Here is an 18549-nt window from a genome sequence, read left to right as displayed (position 1 = left end):
CTTTGTTGATTTCAGGGAGGGGCGATACAGACATTCACAACGTATGGGGAAAATATTATCTTCTATTTACAAATAGATTGTGACTAGAATTATGTCCTGGCTTTTAACTGATAAATAGTGACAAAAACACCTCAAGGAAAAAAAAAACTTAATTGAGATTCAGCAATTTGTTGGCTCTTTATTTATTGCTTTTGGTGTCGGACGATCCCATAATTTGATCCAAATTGGGGAGGAGTCAGAGGCGTTGGCGTTGGATGAGGAGGAGGAGCCACTTTCCGGCTATAAAATGGCGATTCGCTGCCACATCGACCCTTCTTCCTCCCTAAGTAGCAAACCGTTGTCATCATGGGTTTCGGTGATCTGAAAGCACCCTCTGGCCTCAAAGTGCTGAATGATTTCCTTGCTGATCGCAGCTACGTAGAAGGGTCAGTGCAGCTGCGGCATTATACGTACAAATTCGGTCAAGAACAAGGATGTAGGTCACAGGCATTGTAGTGGTGCTCCTTGTTACCGACGGCGCCATTTTGGCTACGCGTGGCTAACGATTAGCATATACAAGCGGAACTATGTGAATAACAACCCGACGGGGAAGTGTAGTCTGACGTCGTTAGCTAGCTGGGCAGACTTATTGTATAAACTCTTATCGTTACCGTCAGTGCGTTGAGTTTAGGGACGTAGCACTTTGGAGACCAAATAAGATGCTTACTGCTATGAGCCGCATGCTGGCTAACGGCTAGCTAGTGATGATTGCCGTTTGTATGGCGTGTCTTTCAACGGCCTTTTATTCCTTTTGCAATATTCACCGGTGCTCTGAAAGATTCGCGTGCCTTCGATAGAACAAGACCATAATGCTGATTTCTTTGGTACGTTCACTCTGGTTTAAATCAAAAGTTTCTTGAATCTGATTTTCACTGGGCACACCTACCATAGAAGTGGTCCTCATTTAATTTGATAAACACAAATACCTGAAACAATATTTGGCTCATAATGTACCCCGATTGTGCCCAACATTAAGCCGCTGACTGAATAGTAAGTCTTCATTTATAAACAAGACTGGTGATATTCCTAAAAAGTACATTTCATATTGTAAGCCACCTTTACCTTATGCAGGGTTTAATATGGTGGACTCGTTTAGGAGAATAAATAAGCAATAACTCGATTGGAGTTCACTAAGCCAACTTCTGAGTCTTTTGGAAACCAAGCAATGCATATTGCATTAAATTGTCCAAAATTGATAAGTGGTCGAAAGCAAAAGCGAAATTGTCAGGTGATTAAAATGGAACACATTCTACATAAATTGTATGATTTGGTACAATAAATAAAAAGGAATTCAAATATTTAATTTTCTTGGGGTTCATTTGGTTGTAAGTGGCTATAATAAAACCAGAAGTTACAATTTCGTCTCATTGGTATACTATTGATATGTTTTTGTCGCTAAATTTGGAAACTGATGTATGTGGCCGACGTAGAGCCCACAGGACCCACCTCTGGAGGTGGAAAAAATATATAAAGTTCCTTTGTGTCAAGACTAGACGGACAACATGAATAAGCACTTCCATACAATTGCTTTTCTCAGCTTAGTGCAAAAAAAATATAACTCATTAACATCGTTTATTGTAAAAAAAAAATGAGCAAAACACTTTGCTTTTTCCATGCCTTGTACAGTCTGAGAGAACTAACCTCCTCTTTATTCTTAGGCATGTGCCTTCCCAGGCAGATGTTGCCGTTTTTGAGGCAATCGCAACCCCACCCCCAGCAGAACTTTGCCATGCCCTCCGTTGGTTCAACCATATCAAGTCTTATCAGAGCCAGAAGAACAGGTGTGTACCTTTGATGTGGTGACAGACGGACGCAAGCTCTTTTGGGACCGAGACCAACCACCTGTTTTGTCAGTCTTCCAGGTGTGAAGAAACCTTTGGGTCAGTACGGCCCAGCCGGCGTGGGTGACTCCACTGCAGCAGTGGCCCAAAAGGGAGCTGCTGCTGCTGCTGCTGCTGCTGCTGATGACGACGACGACGATGAGGTTGATCTGTTTGGCTCTGACGATGAGGTGAGGATGCAAATACAGTACTCCGGACTGGCCCTAAATGGTAGCATTTTGCTCCTAAAATTTGAGATGCTCTACTCATGCCAGTTTTTATTTTATTTTTTTTTTTTTGTCTACAAACTTTTCATCAATATCATCGTGAAAATTAGTGGAGTGAATATTTCCTGTGAATGTCTCTTAAAAGTTGCACACGGACACAAAATTTCAGGTTTCCCTTAAAAACTTGGTCTGGATCCCGAAGTTCTGACTCATACATCCAAAGAGGTTGGATAGCAATCCATTAACTTGCGCATTAAATTTGTTCTGTGACAATGCTTGTAGCACAAAAATATTTCTCAAAATGGAAATGACATGAATCAGTACGGTTGCCCATTGCATTTGCAAACATTACATTTTTGTAAACGCCCCCCCGCCCCCGTTAAAAAAAATACACAATTGTATTGCACTTCCTAAAAACATCCAATACTATGATTTTTCATGCAATGCAAAGAATAAAACTGTTTGTGCATCCTCGTTCAATGGGCGGTTTGAAGCAGCTTCAATAGACGTACGTAGAGTTGATGATGAAATACAAAAGACGCCGGAATGTTTGTCGTTTTTCCCCCAGAGCATAAAGAATAAATGCTTGAGTATCATATGTTGTGGCTGTCTGGGTTTCGACCCCTTCTGCTCGAGTTGTTTATAATTACTGTGGCGCCAGTGCTAGTTGTGTCAGCCTATAATAACCGTTGAATGATCATTTTTTTTGTGTGTGTAGTCGGTAACTCTAAACTGAAAGTGGCGATAACACGAGGAAGGCGTTCACTACCGAACAACATAGCGGCTTGATGTGAAGTACGCCGCCGCCGTGGTTTTTACTCGAAGTAAAGACAAAATAAATCTGCCAAGATAGCACTGTTATTTTCAAGATGGCGTTCGTGCTAACATATCATCTGTCACGTCCTAGGAGGATGCCGAGGCTGCAAGGCTAAAGGAGGAGCGCGTGGCGGCGTACGCTGCCAGGAAAGCAAACAGTGAGTGAACTTTATTTTTTTTGGGGGGGGGGGGGTCTTGTTTTTCGGACATCATCAGCCTGCACCAATAGCGCTGAGGATGTTAAGATTTGGACTCTCGCTGATGATTATCAATCACCATCTTTCGGCTGACGTGTGATGTACGCTCTTCTTACCTGACCGAGTCCAAGGCGTGGCCTCGTCGGTACGGCCGTTAAGTGGTTTGTGGCGGTAACGTCCCTCCCCCACTCCTTCTCCTCAGAACCGACCCTCATTGCCAAATCCTCTATTCTTTTGGACGTCAAACCGTGGGACGACGAGACGGACATGGCCAAGTTGGAGGAGTGCGTCCGCAGTATTCAGATGGACGGACTCGTCTGGGGACAATGTGAGCGAGTGACGCTAGAAGTGAAATGTCGCAGCAACAATAGCGGATGCTGATTTCGGGGAGCTCTCCACTCGATGATGATCGTAACTCACCATCTTTCGTCTGAACATTGTGATGCCACTTCACTGATCTGATACAATTGGCGGAGTTTAGTTAGCTTGTACGTTTTGAAGTGAATCGGCCACGTTAATGTTTTTGTTTATCCCGCAGCAAAACTCGTACCGGTGGGATATGGCATCAAAAAGCTGCAGATCAACTGTGTGGTCGAAGATGAGAAGGTGAGGTTTGGGTTGTGATGATGCTGATGTCAATCATGTCAATATTAAGTGTTGCTGGGTGGGTGGGTGGGGGGGTACTTGGAACTCATTATTAATGCATTTCACAAAACTGAAAAAACATGTCAATTTAAATTTACAGTGCTTTTTTTCCACTTGTGTGTGCGCACAGTCGGCATTTTTTCTATCACACCAAATTCAGATTAACCGCGTAGATCCATTCTGTTTGTTGCCCTTGTGCATGCCTCTCTCTGTCAGATTTGTATCAAAGATTCTTAATTCGGTTATCTGACTTGAGTTTTTTGGGTTCTTTGCTTAAGGTGGGCACTGACCTTCTGGAGGAGCACATCACTGCGTTTGAGGATTTTGTCCAGTCAATGGACGTTGCTGCTTTTAACAAAATCTGAGGAAAAAAAATAAAGCTCTTGGGTGAATTTCATGTTTCTGATTTATTTTATTTTTTTGTCCCAAATTTTGGGATATAAATTACATTGGAATGGGTGATGGTGGGATTTTCATTTTTTAATCCAAATGAAAGACTAAAATTTGTAATTTTCATGGTGGAATTGCTTCAAGATACAATTTCTAAAATGACATCGTCACCTCAAATAGTTTTTGGGTTTCGTGGTTGAAGTGTATTTCTGCGCTTGGCCTTTTGGTGGCGTCAAACACAATCGCGATGGAGAGGCAAACCGTAGAAGAAGAAGCAGAGCGGAAACTGACACGCAAGCCAAAAGCGCGCGCCGGAAGATGATTTCCTTCCGTCCGAAAGTAAAACAGGTAAATAAAAAGCTGCTCTCCGTCACGGGCCGTGCCCTTTTATCAGGTTGGCTTATTACACTGCAGCTGCGGCAAGCGATGGATTTAAAAGGCGGAACACGGACGTAACTGCGTCACGTGATTATCCACGGCTAACGCGGATCCGAAGCCAGTTCAGAGTTGCCGAAGAGACGCGACGGTAGCGATACTTGGTCCATGTTGGACCTCACTTGAGTGTCGGGCTGTCGTCTGCTGTCCAACTGCCGTCGTGTAGTCCGGAGCTTTGCCAACTTTTTCCGTCCGGTGACCCCATAGGAGCGGGGCTTTATAAATACAACCCCCCCACAATTAAGATAAGATATCCTTTATTTGTCCCACACTGGGGAAATTTACAGCCTCCAGCAGCAAGAATGTAGGTAGTAAGTGCAATAATTATTTTTTTAATAATAAATAAATAATTATAAATTCGACACAATAAAAAAAAATCTGAACAACTTAATAAAATTGTGATGCGATTTTGGAAGAAGACTTTTTCAATACAGACGCTATTGCCCCCCCCCCTCACTTTGTTTCGTGTGTTATTTCTTAACATTGAAGTGTATTTTAACTCATTTTTACGTTGTACTGTATTTTCAGTCACGCGCCGATTCAAAATTTTTAAACAAGATATACAGCTGTGTGCACATAACATTTCAATTTCATTAAATTTACCTTAGTGAAACCCACTAAGTTTGTCAGTTGAAGATACCACTGTACTCGATGACAACACACAAAAAAAATTGTAAAACATCATCCTTGCTAGAAGGCTAATTGGCGACAAAGTGGAAAGGTCAGAAAAGGCTTTGAACCACTTTTTTGACTCTTAAAAAACATCCAAATCCTAAGAATTAGTATGACAACACTTAACAGTCTCCGCGAGATATTGTCTGTCACAGTGGAAATATCTTGCAGAGTAAAGAAAAGAAGAGCAAATTGTATCAAATGATGAATAAATGACATTGAACTTGTATGACAGGATGTGGGCGGAGTCTCAGCCAGGACCATCCAAATGCAGACCAGGTTACTGCACCTACTGCAGAGTCGTCTACAACGACCTCGATCAGGTGATGTGTGATCTTTTTCATGGAGCCTGTGTTGCGCTGGGGCAATTCAAAGACACTGAGGGTTTTAGCAGGGGGGTGGGTGGGGGGGGGGGTTACTGTTTAGTCTGTTTGTTTGTGGACCTTCATCACCATGAACTCACACCCACTTGCGGGCGACGATGGCTTCAATTTGGACCACGAGTAAACAAACCCTTCAATGTAATTTGTCCAAGGCCGCACAGGTTCAATTGCTCGAATGCTGATTTTAAGCCGCAGAGAATTAATTTTATTGTGGACTCTGCATGAAACATTTAAAATCTGCTTGGATCATTCTGTCGAAAATTCTGATTCTGAAATTCAGCACCTGGCCAGTCTCAGACACCTGGATTGCGTCCGAGAGTCCTCCAGGGGGTCCGTCGGTTCCACTCGTTCCTTTGCTGACAGCAGCCAAGCCAAAGGAACTCTGCTGGAGCGATTCCTGCAGGATGTCCTGTTGCACCACCCGCACTGCTACAATGACCCCAGGTAACAAAATGCCCAATCCGGGGGGGGGGGAAACCAAAAATCTGCACAGCCTTAAGCCACCTGTCAGAATGATACACGAAACTAAAAAAGCAATAAGAAAATGGAAATCGACGAAGCACATTTAGTTTTGTCGGCTGGTTCAGCTGACGGCTCGTTCCGTATGTTTGTGTCACTAGACCGTCCGACGCGGACCTCCCGTCCGTCTGCGTTCCGCTTACGCCGAGGGAGGAGCTCGATGAAGTCTGTTTCTCTGGTGACGACGACGACGACGACTTGTCGTTGGGTACGCGCGAGCGCCTGCCCAGCTCCGACGACAACGTGTCGACGAATCAGGAAGAAGATGCCGCTGGCCCCCGTTGTCAATTGGAGAAGAGACTATCGGAGGGGGCGGGTCAGGCGAGGCCTTCGACTCAAGGAAAAGAACAAGAGGAGGCAAGGACCGTGGACTCGAGGCACACAACTGTGCCTAAACATCGGGCCCCTCTGCCCGCACGCCGGAAGGCGCACGGGAAGATTGACAGGAGGAAAACCAGCGAGCCTCCGACGACGTCCGACACGCGGCCCTCGCCTCCCTCTGTGCCGCAGGCTTGGCACAGCTGGCGGAAGGAGCGCTGGGCGGCTTTCAAAGAGGAGGCCTTTGGTGGCACGTCGCGCGGTGACCTCGTGGACCAAACGATTGAGGAGGTCGGTCCAAACGCTTTCTCCTTGACAAGTAGGGTTGCAAAAGGATGGAAAGCGTTTCTTACTTTTTTCGGAAAGTCTCCGAGAAATTGCAACTGGGAGGTTAGGATGGGGAATGTGGGAATACAGTGAGTCCTTATGATTCCATCCATCCATTTTATGAATCGCTCTATCCTCACAAGGGTTGCGGAGTGGGGGGGGAGCTGGAGCCTATCCCAGCTGTCTCCGGGCAGTAGGCGCGGGACACCCTGAACCGCTTGCCAGCCAATCGCAGGGCGCACAAAGACGAACAACCATCCACGCTCACAGTCGCCCCCTAGGGACAATTTAGATTTAGCATGTTTTTGGAATGTGGGAGGAAACCGGAGCACCCGGAGAAAACCCACGCAGGCCCGGGGAGAACATGCAAACTCGACAGGGAGGCCGGAGCTGGAATCGAACCCGGTACCTCTGCACTGTGAAGCCCACGTGCTAACCGCTGGACTACCGGCCCGCCACGATTTTATTTTGATTTTTAAAATAAATTATTATTATTAGACATGGCTATGGCCATTGGGAAAAATAATTCATCCCCCATTGTGAAATTAAACAAGTGCTGAAGGATATCGGAATCTCCATCAGCCTAAAAATATCCATACCGGTCCAGCCCTACTTACTTGCTCCTTTTTTTTTTTTTTTCTTCAATCATACATATCATATCCATCGTTTGATCATGCCTGGAACTTTAGCATTTAGCATTTAGCACAAAGCAGAAAAAAGAAGAATCAACCAAGCAATGCAATGTAACTCTGTGAACTACTCAGAAGTTGGTGCGTTTGTAAGTCAAAGTAACAGTGTACTCAAGTAAAAATGCGTTTTATTGTTTTTATTTTTTTGTTTATTTTTTATTTTTATTAGGGTCATGCTAAAAGATAAACTACAGATTGTAAATTCCCAAACAAGGCGTATCCTTATTCAACCCCCCCCCCCCAAGTCTCTTTGTTGATGCAAATGCTTTGGATTTGTGTCGGCCTCCAGGTTATCCAAACATGTTGCCACGGCGACAGTTGGACTTCCTTTCCGCTCGAGGAGACGGGCAGCTTTCACGCCAGTCTGCCTCGCTCGCTTCAAACACAGAGTGACTGGGACTCCCCCGGACAGGTGAGCGCAGAAGGAAGAGCTCGGGGGTGGGGGGGGGGGGGTTGCAATGCAATGTCATTGCATCCCACGTGTAATGAACGTGTAATGAACGTTTTATTAAGGCACTGAAAAGTCTCTTTTGAAGATAAGGAATGTGTTTCCAGGTGGATTCACGTGTCCCGCCGGTACAGACGCCCTTGAGGGATTTCAGCCATCTGACTGATGTTCGGGTGGATTTGACAGACCAGGTGTACTCCCATCAGCTGGAATCGGTCCTCCGCGGCGAGCGGCGACCGGTCCGACGCGGGGTATTCAGGACGGGACCGAGAGAAGTGCCGGAGTCCTTCAAAGGGAAGACTTGGTCCCAGATCGAAGAGGAAGATGAGAAGAAGGTGGATGACCTGGTCCGACAGTTCAGACGAGGTCGTTTTGTCTGCTACTTCGACAGTGAATCCCTCGCCAGGTCATATAAATATTTAGTCGCACCTTTGAAAAATTTCCACGACGTGAAACTTCTCAATTTAAAACCCGTTCATTTTTTACTGTACTGTATTTCACTTTGCTTCCTGTGTTCCAAAAATTGAAGACTCTAAAACAGGCATGTCCAGATTTGGTCCTGGAGGGCCGCCGCTCTTGCGCAGGTTTTACACATCTCCCCCCCCCCTCCAACACATCGGATTCAAACCATCAGATTTTTTTTTCAAATCAGGTTTGTTGGAGGCGGGACATTTCAGCGAGCAACCCTCGAGGACCAGGTTTGGACCCTCCTGCTCTAAATTGTCCGTAAGGGCGAGTGTGAATTGTTTTTTGTCCCCTCATGTGCCACAGATGAATGTTTTTACCTCAGCTTTAATGCCTTAACCTTCAATATTTACGGCTCACCCGTTTTGATGGTTTCTTACCTACAAGGTGCGGCACCAGAAGCAAAAACGTCAACGGACCTGATCAGACAGCGGCGGAGTCGGACGACGTGGCTCTTCTTCCTTTACTGGACCGTGATGAGGAAGAAGTTCCCAGAAGGCGGGACTTCAGAATGGCCTCCAGGTGTCAGGTGAGTGCAACAGAAACATCGGCAAATATTTAGAGCTGGCAAACATACTCGGTGCGAGTATGTTTCTATTTGATAGAAGTACCAAAAAAAAAAAACCTTCAATAAAAATAAAAAAGCACAGTCTCAAAAATTTACTCAAGTATGAAGGTTAAAAACGGGTGGACGGTGCTCCAGTGGTTAGCACGTACGAGGTGTGTTGGTATTGTAACACAAACCATGCCGCAACACATGTAGACAGACAATGTAACAAGGTTCACAGACATGTATTCTTTATCCTCTGATGATGAATATCTCTGCCGCTGAAAAATTGACATTGTCTCCATGTACAACATATCTGTATGGCTCTTTATTGCCACCAAGTGGCCAAGACGCACACTGTCCAAAAAGCAGCACGATATGCACTATTTCCCAACGCAGCTGATAGTTTTGATGACTGAATTGTTGTCACCCCCCCTCCAGGTGGTGAAAGTGAGTCATGCCACTCAGACTGTCCGTTTGGTCGTCCCGACCGTCTGTCAACCAGCCCTAGAGGCCACGCCCACTCGCGTCCACGCAGGCGATCGGCCGGGAACGAAAAAGACTCCCGAGGCACAGTGGTCTCGCCTCCCGCCCTCATACTCCCCCGTCATCACGCCGCTGCAGCCGAGCACGTCTCTGGTCTACCTTCTCTGCTCACCGACTTTTCCCGGGAGCGCCCACACAGCCGCCGCGAGCCCCGCCTCCAAACGCAGCAGGAAAAGACAACGGCCACCCGACTTTCACAGGCAGAAGGTCAAATACAAACAATTGCCCCTGCGCTTTTATGACCACCGCACCAATCGCATCATCAAGAACCCGCCCAAAAGTTTCAAGGCGAGTCCAAGCCCCGCCGCCTCCAACCCCTTGCCGCCATGTGTACGTCAGCTGTTTCGAAGTCTGAGCCCGGACCTGAACGCAGAGAGGCGGTCCGGGGAAGGCGGCTCGGATTCTCCCAGGGGCAAAAATCAGAAGCCGTCGAGCGCTCCCGGCACAGATTCGGCACGGACTCGTAAACGCGAAAGCTCTCCACCGGTGTGTCGCAGTAGGTCTGAGGAGCCAAGAATAGGTAGCGACGAAAAGCCACGCCCCCCCAAGAGGAGAGTGAGAGTTCAGACCGCACCTCCGCCACCCAGGAGATGTGGACTCCGTCGAAAGGACTCGGCACCCCTGTCCCTTACAGAGCCAAACCTTCGGCGAGGAAGGTCTCAGAGGAGGAGGTGCTGTGTCAAGACTCCAAAGTAGCAAAGTTGTTACAACGCCAACACTTAAGGACCATTTCAAAATAAAATTTAAAAAAAAGGGGAATTTAAAAAACATGTCTTTTTGGCCGCTCATTTTCATGACACAACAGAACAGGAAAAAAAAGTTTTTGAAATGAGAGGGGGGGGGGGGGCGGACAGAGAGAGAAGTCGCTCGATGAGTCGACTTGAAATTGGTCCCGGAGACAAAAGTGCCTTTGACACTGTTGACGGCTTAAAACGTTTCTTTCTTCATTTAGCCGGGGATTTGTCTCACGGTGTCCACCAGGTGGAGTAACGAGTCTCCAACGTGGTCTGCAGCCTCAATCAGCGCCGACCTCTTATCGCCTGTTAGAAGAAAATGAAAAAACAAACCAAAAAAAAAAAACATCCTGTGATGCACGGGGAGTGACACCAAATTCATTGTGCATTTTTTTTTCCCGTCACAATTTAAAAAACAGCTCCCAGGTGCCTCAATAAAATGGAAGAAGTATCCCAATCGGTAACGAGAATCTACAAATGCGTGACTGAACTCACAAATTTGGAACGATGGCTGTATTCTACATGTGAATTTTGCCGCTGTCCCGCGTGCACACTTGACTTAACTTCAAGTTCAAGCTACTTGTAGCGTTTTTTTTGTTTTATTTTTTTTAAATCAAGCTGTTGCTTGAATGAAAGTGTTCCAACATTCGCGACTACTGTGCTAAAAAGATGAACTCTTCACGTTGACGTCGATCTGCGCGTGTCACGTGGGTGAACAGAACTCATTTCATTTGGATTGGCTCCGCGCAAGGCCGCTAAATTGACCACTTTTTCCCGCTTTTGAAGTCCGTTCCAATTATCCGACAGCTAGCCAATATAACGTTTACCACAAATGATTTGTCGTTTTGTTTCTCATCAACTAAGCGGCGTGATTGAGTTGAGTTCACTGACAGCATATGGTGCTCATGTTAAGTTTTATCTTGCCAGTCAAGGCAACCCTCCCCTACCCACCCCCCCAAAAAACAAAAATCTGCCGAACATGACTCATATCTTGATATGAAAAACTCATCCACTGTGTCTCTCGTATCTCAAGGCTCGAATGTTCATTTGAGACCAGAAAAAGAAAAACGTATTATCCTTTCAATACCGATGTACAGCTAATAACATATATTAGACCACGACACAAGTAATATTTTGCAAGGCGACTTTGACAACTTCCAACATTGCTTTTCGTTATTTGTCCTTCTACTCAGCTCTCGTTTTCACATTCTTTCTACAAGACAGCTATTTAAAAATGAAAGTAAAGAAACAAGACTTCTGTCTCACCCGATTGTTTATCCTTCCTCCCGAGGGCACATATTAGTCGGTCCACAGTCTGCTGCAGCAACTCTTCCGGACGACAAGTTCCAGAACTCTGTTCATCAGCCACACCCACCTCCACCGTTATTAGGACATCCTCTTGTTCAATCGATTGACAACGATGGCTGCCACCTAGTGGAGGACAAGTGAAGCTTCGTGAAGCACTTGTGTATGTTTTTTTACTCCTTTAGAGGGCACTCTTGGTTTAAGGATGCAGTGGAATTTTCATATATTTCCGTTACACTATGCACTAAACTTTATATTTAAACCAAGAGCACCATCTAGAGGTGTCAAAAAGTATCACGGGTGCTTCACGAAGCTTCGTTTTCCCATCATTACTGTTACCTGCACAATTCGCCTCCTCATCTTGGATGTCATGTGACCAAGCAATGTCCCGGTTTATTATCCGGAGTGGACTTTTGTCTTTCTCGCCCCACTCATCATTTGTCTTCAACATGAATTCTTCATTTATATCTACAACCACGCACGTCTCCAGGTCTGAAGAGGGTGTCGTGTTTTCTTTCTCAGTGTTTTCCAGCTCATTCTGGTGTCGTGACACATCATCGGCAGGTTGTTGTCGTTCCAGCTTGTTTAGTGTCTGAAGAATGGGAATATTCATGGGTACGAGTGAACACTGAAACGGGCGAAAGCTGACTCGCCTCGTGTCACATTTAAGTTGGCAATTTTAAGACCCGGGATTCGGCTCGTGTTAGTCTTGCTTTTCATGAGACTCGACTTGACTTAGACTTAAGCTACATGACTTGGCGAGTCTATGCATCGACATCTATGATGACCCAACCTTTTTCTCAATTGCTCGGCAGGTCAAATGACAAAAAAGTTTGTTCACTGGTGAAGCCCAGAAGAATTTGTGACATCAGGGCGAAAAGCCCCATAACAGGGGTGGGGGGTGGGGGGGGGTCACCCAAGACCTCGAGGGCCCTGACCATGCAGGTTTTCGGTTTGGATCATTTGAATCAGGTGTGTTGCCGGAGGCAAACATCCAAAACATGCAGCATAGCGGCCCTCGAAGACCCCAATCGGGGACCCCGGCTCGATATTGTTGACAGACCTTTGAGCGGGAGGTCATCCCAGGTTACCTGTTCCGGCAGCATCTCATCAGTCTGTTGGGCTTTCGTCGAAGAGGAACGAGGCTTTCTTGAGGAATCACGGGACACCCCAACAGCAGAAGCGGTGCTCCCGCATTCCTCGGGAGCGGCAGCCAAATGGAGAGGTGGAGCCCTGGGAAACAAATTCATCAAAATCAGTCAAGTCAAGTATAATTGTTTGTTCAAGTGGGTGTAAACCGGGTAGCGAATGGATCGCAAAATCTCAACGTTATTTATTACACATTTCGGCACAGATTTAAGCTAGTTGACATGTATGATTTGCTTTCACGGGCCACATAAAATGACCTGGCGGGCCCGATCCGGCCCCCGGGCCTTAAGTTTGACATCTATGTAAAGAATTGTCACGGATTGCCCTCCATGACCAGTTCAGGGTGGAACCTGCCCCGAATCAACCCGGATAAACTCCAGCTAACCCGTGACATTGATCACGTCACTCGGTATCAAAAACGGAGGGATGGATGAGGGTGAAACCCGTCTCACATCTCATGGCTCTCCTTTGCCTCTTCTCTCGTTAGACTTTTCGCCCCGTCAGCTCCCCTTTGGGTATATCGCCGTGGTAACAGGAAGTGACGAGCACGGTGCACCATTGACGAGAAAGACTCTCGCCAGGTGGGCTGAGGTGGAGACGGGTTTGTTTTAGTCGACCAACTTCTTTCAGTACACTTCATCATGGCCGCCGCCGCCTCTCAACTTGTTGTTCCTTACCTGTGTGCAGAACTCAATCACTGGGTGGTGGCTCTTGTGTTTACGCGTGTGTCGCTCTGACAGGAAGCAACTCTGACACACGTGGACTTTTACACACTTCAAACAGCGATACCTGAACACACACACACACACAGAGAGTCCATGATGAGCTTCTATAACACAATGATTGGAGGAAGAATAGCATGGTGGAACAACCTGCGCCCAAATGTTTGGCTTTGCCTACAGCGATGTTTGAAAGTTTAAAAATACCACAAATTATGAGCGCATCGATATCTGATTTTGCCTGGGAAAATAATGCACCCGGAGTGCAAAGTGTACGACGACGTAACATGCACAAGAGTCTTGATTTCAACCAACAAGATAGCTCCTCCCCGACGTACCGTATTTTCCGCACTAAAAGGCGCCCTGGATTATGAGGCGCACCTTCAATGAACGGCCTATCTTTTTAAAAAAATCATATATATTGGACGCACTGGATTATAAGATGCAATCTACAATACATCCACTAGATGGAGCTACAGTCCTTTCGTTCGACTCGAGGGGCGTTCATGACCGCCTCCGAAAAATGTAAATTAATGATCACTTCAATGAAACTACGAAAATTGAAAATAATGCATCAAAATAGAAAATCAAGCGAGGAAATCACAAAATAAATTCTATAGCCCCCCCTACAGAATTAATTTTGGCATTTCCTTGAGCGTAGCTCCAACAGAACGATCAGATGTCAGTAAAATGTAGGAGACTGGACTGTCTCAGAATTGTTTTGTTATTTATTCCTTTGTTGTGTACTGTCTTCACAAATGAGGAAATCACAAAATAAATTCTATAGCCCCCCCTACAGAATTTATTTTGGCATTTCCTTGAACGTAGCTCCAACAGAACGACAGGCTCCAACAGGCGGTCATGAACGCCTCCCGAGTCGAACGGAAGGAGAAAAGCCACGGAGAACGAAGACGTACCTGCATTTGTTGAGACTGTGAAAAGCATTAATAAAGTGTCTGCTTTAAAAAACAACAACGCCATAGCGCTCCTTTTTGTCGGATCTGCAACAAAAGGTTATTGAATAAAGCAGCAACACAGTTCACTGAACCAACAGCAAGTTCTAACATATTACCGTAATGCCCATACACAAGGTGCACCGTGTGCTTTCAAGAAAATGGAAGACTTTTTGGTGCGCCTTAGAGTGCGGAAAATCCGGTCCAAATGGGATCGCTTCCAAAAAGTTGACTTCACAAATAGATGGTACCCACCTGAGTCCATTGATGGGAAATATTTTGCAGATATGACAGCGGACGGCGTGAGCGACCTTCCGACTTATGAACTGACGATACAGTACAGGTAGCCATTGCAACAAACGAGGCTCACTCTGCAGCCATGATGACACATGTCCCAAACTTACGGTGGAGGTCAGCACCTGTGAACATTTTATTTGATTTTTTATTTTTTTTTCTGACTAACTTGAATTTGGTTTTAATAGATAACCGCTCCCCAAAAAATGTTGTCTCACTCCGCGAAAGCACGACTCAACCGCCTCTTCAACAGCGCCAAACAGCCCCTCTTCTCGGATGAGTGCAGGAACCTAAACGTGCGTTCGGGGAGTCAGATGACAAAAGTCAGCGACGGGAAATGTAGTTCGTTTGCGTTACCTGGTCGACATCCTCCAACACAGATCTAAGAGACGACCTATTGATGGATCCGGAAGCGCTTGCCGCTGCGTGCGCCAGGGCTGAGGCATAAGTCATCCGTGTTAACAAACTCATTTGATCAAAAAAAAAAACAACGTCAATATTGTAAAAGGAGCATATTTTTCACCAGCGTATTTCCGCAGGAGAGTTTCCGCCGATAAACAGATGAGGGCAAGATGGAGAGAAATCGCCCTTACGTGACCCGACTGGTTCCTGAAACACGCGTGCAGTACACCCCCAATTGGAAACCACGTGCACAACCCAACAATGTCCCAAAAATAGGCGCACTGACTTTTTGCAACAATTGCATCGTGTATGAGTAATAGGCATCAAAAATGAAAGTTTTTTTTTTGTGTGTGAATTAAACACCTGTCACCTGTCAAACATCCTAAATATAAGAGTGCATAATTTCTCGGTGGGCTCCACAGTGGAACGATCTGCAAATTCCGGCGAGGCACTCCGGAACATCCCGTTCAGGCGCTGGGTTACTTGCTCCCTGCTCAGGACAGAATCTCGCCCCCGCTTGGCTCTGAACCCCAAGTCGAAGGCGGCCTCGATGTGGCGAGCCGACACGACATCCACTGGAAGCACAGTGACGAATGCATTCCTCAGAGGAACGGGGGGGGGGGGGGAACTTGAAGTTCAAAAAGCAAGCGCCATAGAGCAAGGCATGAAATGTAAACTCAAAAGAAGGAAAACCCACTGCGGCAGATGTTCTGTAGACTTTCAAGCTTCAGTGCGACTCTGTAGGCGGGCGGGCGGATTTTGTCAAAGTCCTCCAGCCCGGGAACTTGAAACAAACAAATATTGCATCGTATAAAAATAGACTACAAACTTTGATCCCAAAACTTTCATTTCAAACACATCTTACAGAACCCTGAAAAATCAAAAGGCCATGTCAATCCAAATTTTCATCGAGAAAGGATGAGATGGCGAAGATTTACTTCCGTTACTTTTGCCAAACAACCCAGGCTAATTTTAGCCCCGACTTCACAGCAGTGCCTTGCGATACGAGCGACTTCTGAGTTTGTCAAGAGATAAGCCGTCAACTCAACTCCGCAACGAAGCGCAGTCAGGCGCAGACTGTAGCAATTCTTCAAAAAGTGGCTTCAATTGGCCATTTCCAATTGCGTGTGTATTTAAATCAACAGCTTAGCTTTTCCTTACATACGTCTGTTTAGCGTAATGCTAGCAAATACTACAAAAAGGCCCCAGACGGGCTACCAAATTGCATCGGTGTCACACTCTTGAATGAATGCCTGTTTGAACACGAATGACGCAGCAACACATCAGCAGACAATAGAACGATACTCGTATGCATATATTATTTATCCTCCCAGAAGACAACTACTGGTACTTTATCAGCACGGTTGGATTATTTTTCTGATTTAAAAAACCAAAAAATATGTGGTTCGTTCGTGGGAGGGTGAAATGGATTGTTGAGTCTTCCATTCATGCCAGCAGAGAAAGATGACTTGAGGTTTGTCATGATTCTGTTTGTGACCAACAGGTGGCACTGTAGGGCTCCCCTCCTGCAGCTGCACACCTGTTGTTCGTTATGTAATTGTTTAAAAGGACTCCCGGCACAACTGTCATGGTTAGTTTTTGCTTCAGTCATGCTTTTGTTTGCTACTTTGGATTCTTTTTGTTTTCAGGACTTCGTTTGTATAGGATTTAGTTTTCCTTTGTGTTTGAACACAATCTTTCAGTACACCTTGCTCCTCCCTCTTGCCTGCTTTTTGGGGTCCACCACCACCATAGCAACGTGACACGGTTGGAGTTTTTGGTGTTGTCATGGAATGAATTGAAATCGTATCTCAAGACACCACTGAGGCATTACCACTCCTTTGTGAATAAAACGGGATTGGGGAAACCAGAAAAAAAACATAAAGAACTTACAGAGACTGTTGACATCCATGAGGGGGTTTGTCTAAAAATGAAATAACAGCGTCACAAAAATGCTTCTGTTCTTCAGAAAAGCGACATTGACAGTAAGGATCGTATGAAATTGTAACATCTTAGGGCTGTGTTCTGAAATATTAACCCATCAACATATAAAGGAAACTGACATTCAATGACCTCGATGTTCAAAAAGAAAACTAAATGTTTCCGATAACGTCTTCATTTTTTTTTGGGGACTTTGTAATACGCTGTTGTTTAGCAGAAACTCACCCTCAGCCTTCCTAGCATCAAATCGAGCTGAAGCTGTTCAATCTTTAATGCCGTTCTGGTTTCCTCTGTCATCGCAGCTGCTGCTCACCTGTCGACCGCGGACCAATCGGCAGCCAGAAGGACCGATGACATCATACGGGGAAGGGTGCCGGATGGGGGGAATCAAAGTCAGGTTTGTAGCTGAAGCAAACAAGCCGTGTCACTCTGTAGCATCTTTGTTTGTGTTGGCGCTGCAGAGCGTTGTCCCGGCTCACACTGGCCGTTTGTCTCTTCTATGCTTTCTTTGTCCTCCCGTGGCACCAGGACACACGCAAACTTTTCTTCTCCGAGCAATGAGCTTGTGACGAGGTCAGCGTGGTGCCACTCTGATCCAGTTTCCAGCTTCATGTTCTCGCACTGCGTGGCATGCCAGCGAATGGCATATGATCGCTGTGTGAAAAAATAAAAAAAATAAAATCCGCACATGAACTGTAGCTGGCTGGCGACTGGTCAGTTGCGCCTTCATGCTTGTTATCGGCGTCGGTGACGCTAGTCCACGAACTGGTCCCAAGTCGACCGTGAGGGTCTTGGAGGGGGAAATTGATAAAACACACAAAAAAACTATTTAAAAAATAAAATAATATAACAAAGCGGGTGACCTTTAACCTACGGTGACGCGTGACCTGCATCACCAGAAGTTGTTAGCGGTTAGCAGTCTACAATCGTAGCTTGCGATCACAGCCGTTGATATCTTTTTAAAATTTTTTTTGTTATTTTATTCTCATTCAATGTTTGTTTCATGTACAATTCACTGATGACATTGGCAAAGAATGGGAATTTGGAGCGCCAGGAGAAATACTTTAAAACAATTCACGTCCGCTATGATAGTGACATTGTTGCCCTGAAGACGCTGCCAAAGTGCGTCCGCCGCTGCCGCGTTAGGTCTCGACTAAGGTAGGCACTGATTCCTTTTTACAAACTCACAAGTTCCTGTAGTCGCTTTATTTTTCTGTTTTGTTCCTGTTCGGGGCCCTTCTGTGCTGTTGCTCATCATTGCGTGCGTGTGTGTATGCGTGCACGTAGCGGTAGCGGATCGATCGTGGGAGGTGGGTTGGACACGGCTGCTGTAAATCAATTATCAAATTTGTTTCTCAATGAATTGTACATGTTTGAAGATAATTGCTGAAAACTGGAAAAGACTATGCGGCAACGCATTCGACGTAAAATTGCGATTTTGTTTTTTTTTGGGCAAGTCTAATTCACAGCAGTGCTCCATACAATGCTAGCTAACCTCCCTTTTAAATGTTTTGGTCCATTCATGAATCAAACACCGTGACAAAAAAAAGCTCTACATTTAAAAAAAAA

General features: G+C 45.7%; 3 protein-coding genes across 7 annotated transcripts in view; 2 read left to right on the top strand and 1 right to left on the bottom strand.

Moving 5' to 3' along the window:
* The first annotated feature begins 276 nt into the window (after positions 1-276).
* The window catches only part of eef1b2 (eukaryotic translation elongation factor 1 beta 2), a 38501-nt gene continuing 20228 nt past the window's right edge, over positions 277-18549 (top strand). Inside the window, exons 1-7 of one of the 2 annotated variants that reach the window (XM_052055711.1) lie at positions 277-425; positions 1698-1820; positions 1894-2050; positions 2994-3060; positions 3302-3427; positions 3638-3705; positions 4023-4141. In XM_052055711.1, the coding sequence (XP_051911671.1) occupies positions 346-425; positions 1698-1820; positions 1894-2050; positions 2994-3060; positions 3302-3427; positions 3638-3705; positions 4023-4109 (708 nt within the window). In that variant the 5' untranslated portion in view covers positions 277-345 and the 3' untranslated portion in view covers positions 4110-4141. Of the gene's footprint in view, positions 426-1697; positions 1821-1893; positions 2051-2993; positions 3061-3301; positions 3428-3637; positions 3706-4022; positions 4142-18549 lie in introns of those variants that run through there. The other variant, XM_052055718.1, reaches the window with a different exon arrangement.
* zdbf2 (zinc finger, DBF-type containing 2) lies at positions 4335-10225 on the top strand. Of its 4 annotated transcripts, none has more exons than XM_052054632.1 (8): positions 4335-4482; positions 5477-5564; positions 5905-6068; positions 6245-6752; positions 7767-7889; positions 8033-8331; positions 8778-8919; positions 9379-10225. In XM_052054632.1, the coding sequence occupies exons 2-8, from the start codon at positions 5478-5480 to the stop codon at positions 10177-10179; spliced, it is 2124 nt and encodes a 707-aa protein (XP_051910592.1). In that variant the 5' UTR covers positions 4335-4482; position 5477; the 3' UTR covers positions 10180-10225. The 4 variants fall into 4 exon arrangements, with proteins under 4 accessions (XP_051910592.1, XP_051910576.1, XP_051910602.1 ...); XM_052054642.1 differs by lacking the exon at positions 4335-4482 and adding an exon at positions 4496-4660; XM_052054616.1 differs by having other exon boundaries at positions 4399-4482; positions 5477-6068.
* Positions 10327-17729, bottom strand: dytn (dystrotelin). The gene is given in 14 exon segments (XM_052056026.1): positions 10327-10523; positions 11484-11648; positions 11862-12321; positions 12614-12755; positions 13124-13257; positions 13349-13460; positions 14599-14762; positions 14856-14927; positions 14995-15074; positions 15161-15246; positions 15410-15614; positions 15737-15823; positions 16933-16963; positions 17206-17729. Coding segments are annotated over 14 exon segments (1902 nt in total). The 5' UTR covers positions 17278-17729; the 3' UTR covers positions 10327-10431.

Source organism: Hippocampus zosterae, chromosome 2, assembly GCF_025434085.1.
Source record: "Hippocampus zosterae strain Florida chromosome 2, ASM2543408v3, whole genome shotgun sequence".
NCBI classification, from domain to species: domain Eukaryota; kingdom Metazoa; phylum Chordata; class Actinopteri; order Syngnathiformes; family Syngnathidae; genus Hippocampus; species Hippocampus zosterae.
The sequence above is the reverse complement of the archived record's forward strand: the minus strand, read 5'-3'. Positions and strand labels throughout refer to the sequence as shown.

Bases quoted from the DNA above. Each gene is read 5' to 3' on its own strand.
- zdbf2 (XM_052054616.1), top strand. From the start codon at position 5,800: ATGCTGATTTTAAGCCGCAGAGAATTAATTTTATTGTGGACTCTGCAT. The intron at 6,069-6,244 runs GTAACAAAATGC...TTGTGTCACTAG, and splicing joins CACTGCTACAATGACCCCAG to ACCGTCCGACGCGGACCTCC. The intron at 7,890-8,032 runs GTGAGCGCAGAA...ATGTGTTTCCAG, and splicing joins ACTGGGACTCCCCCGGACAG to GTGGATTCACGTGTCCCGCC.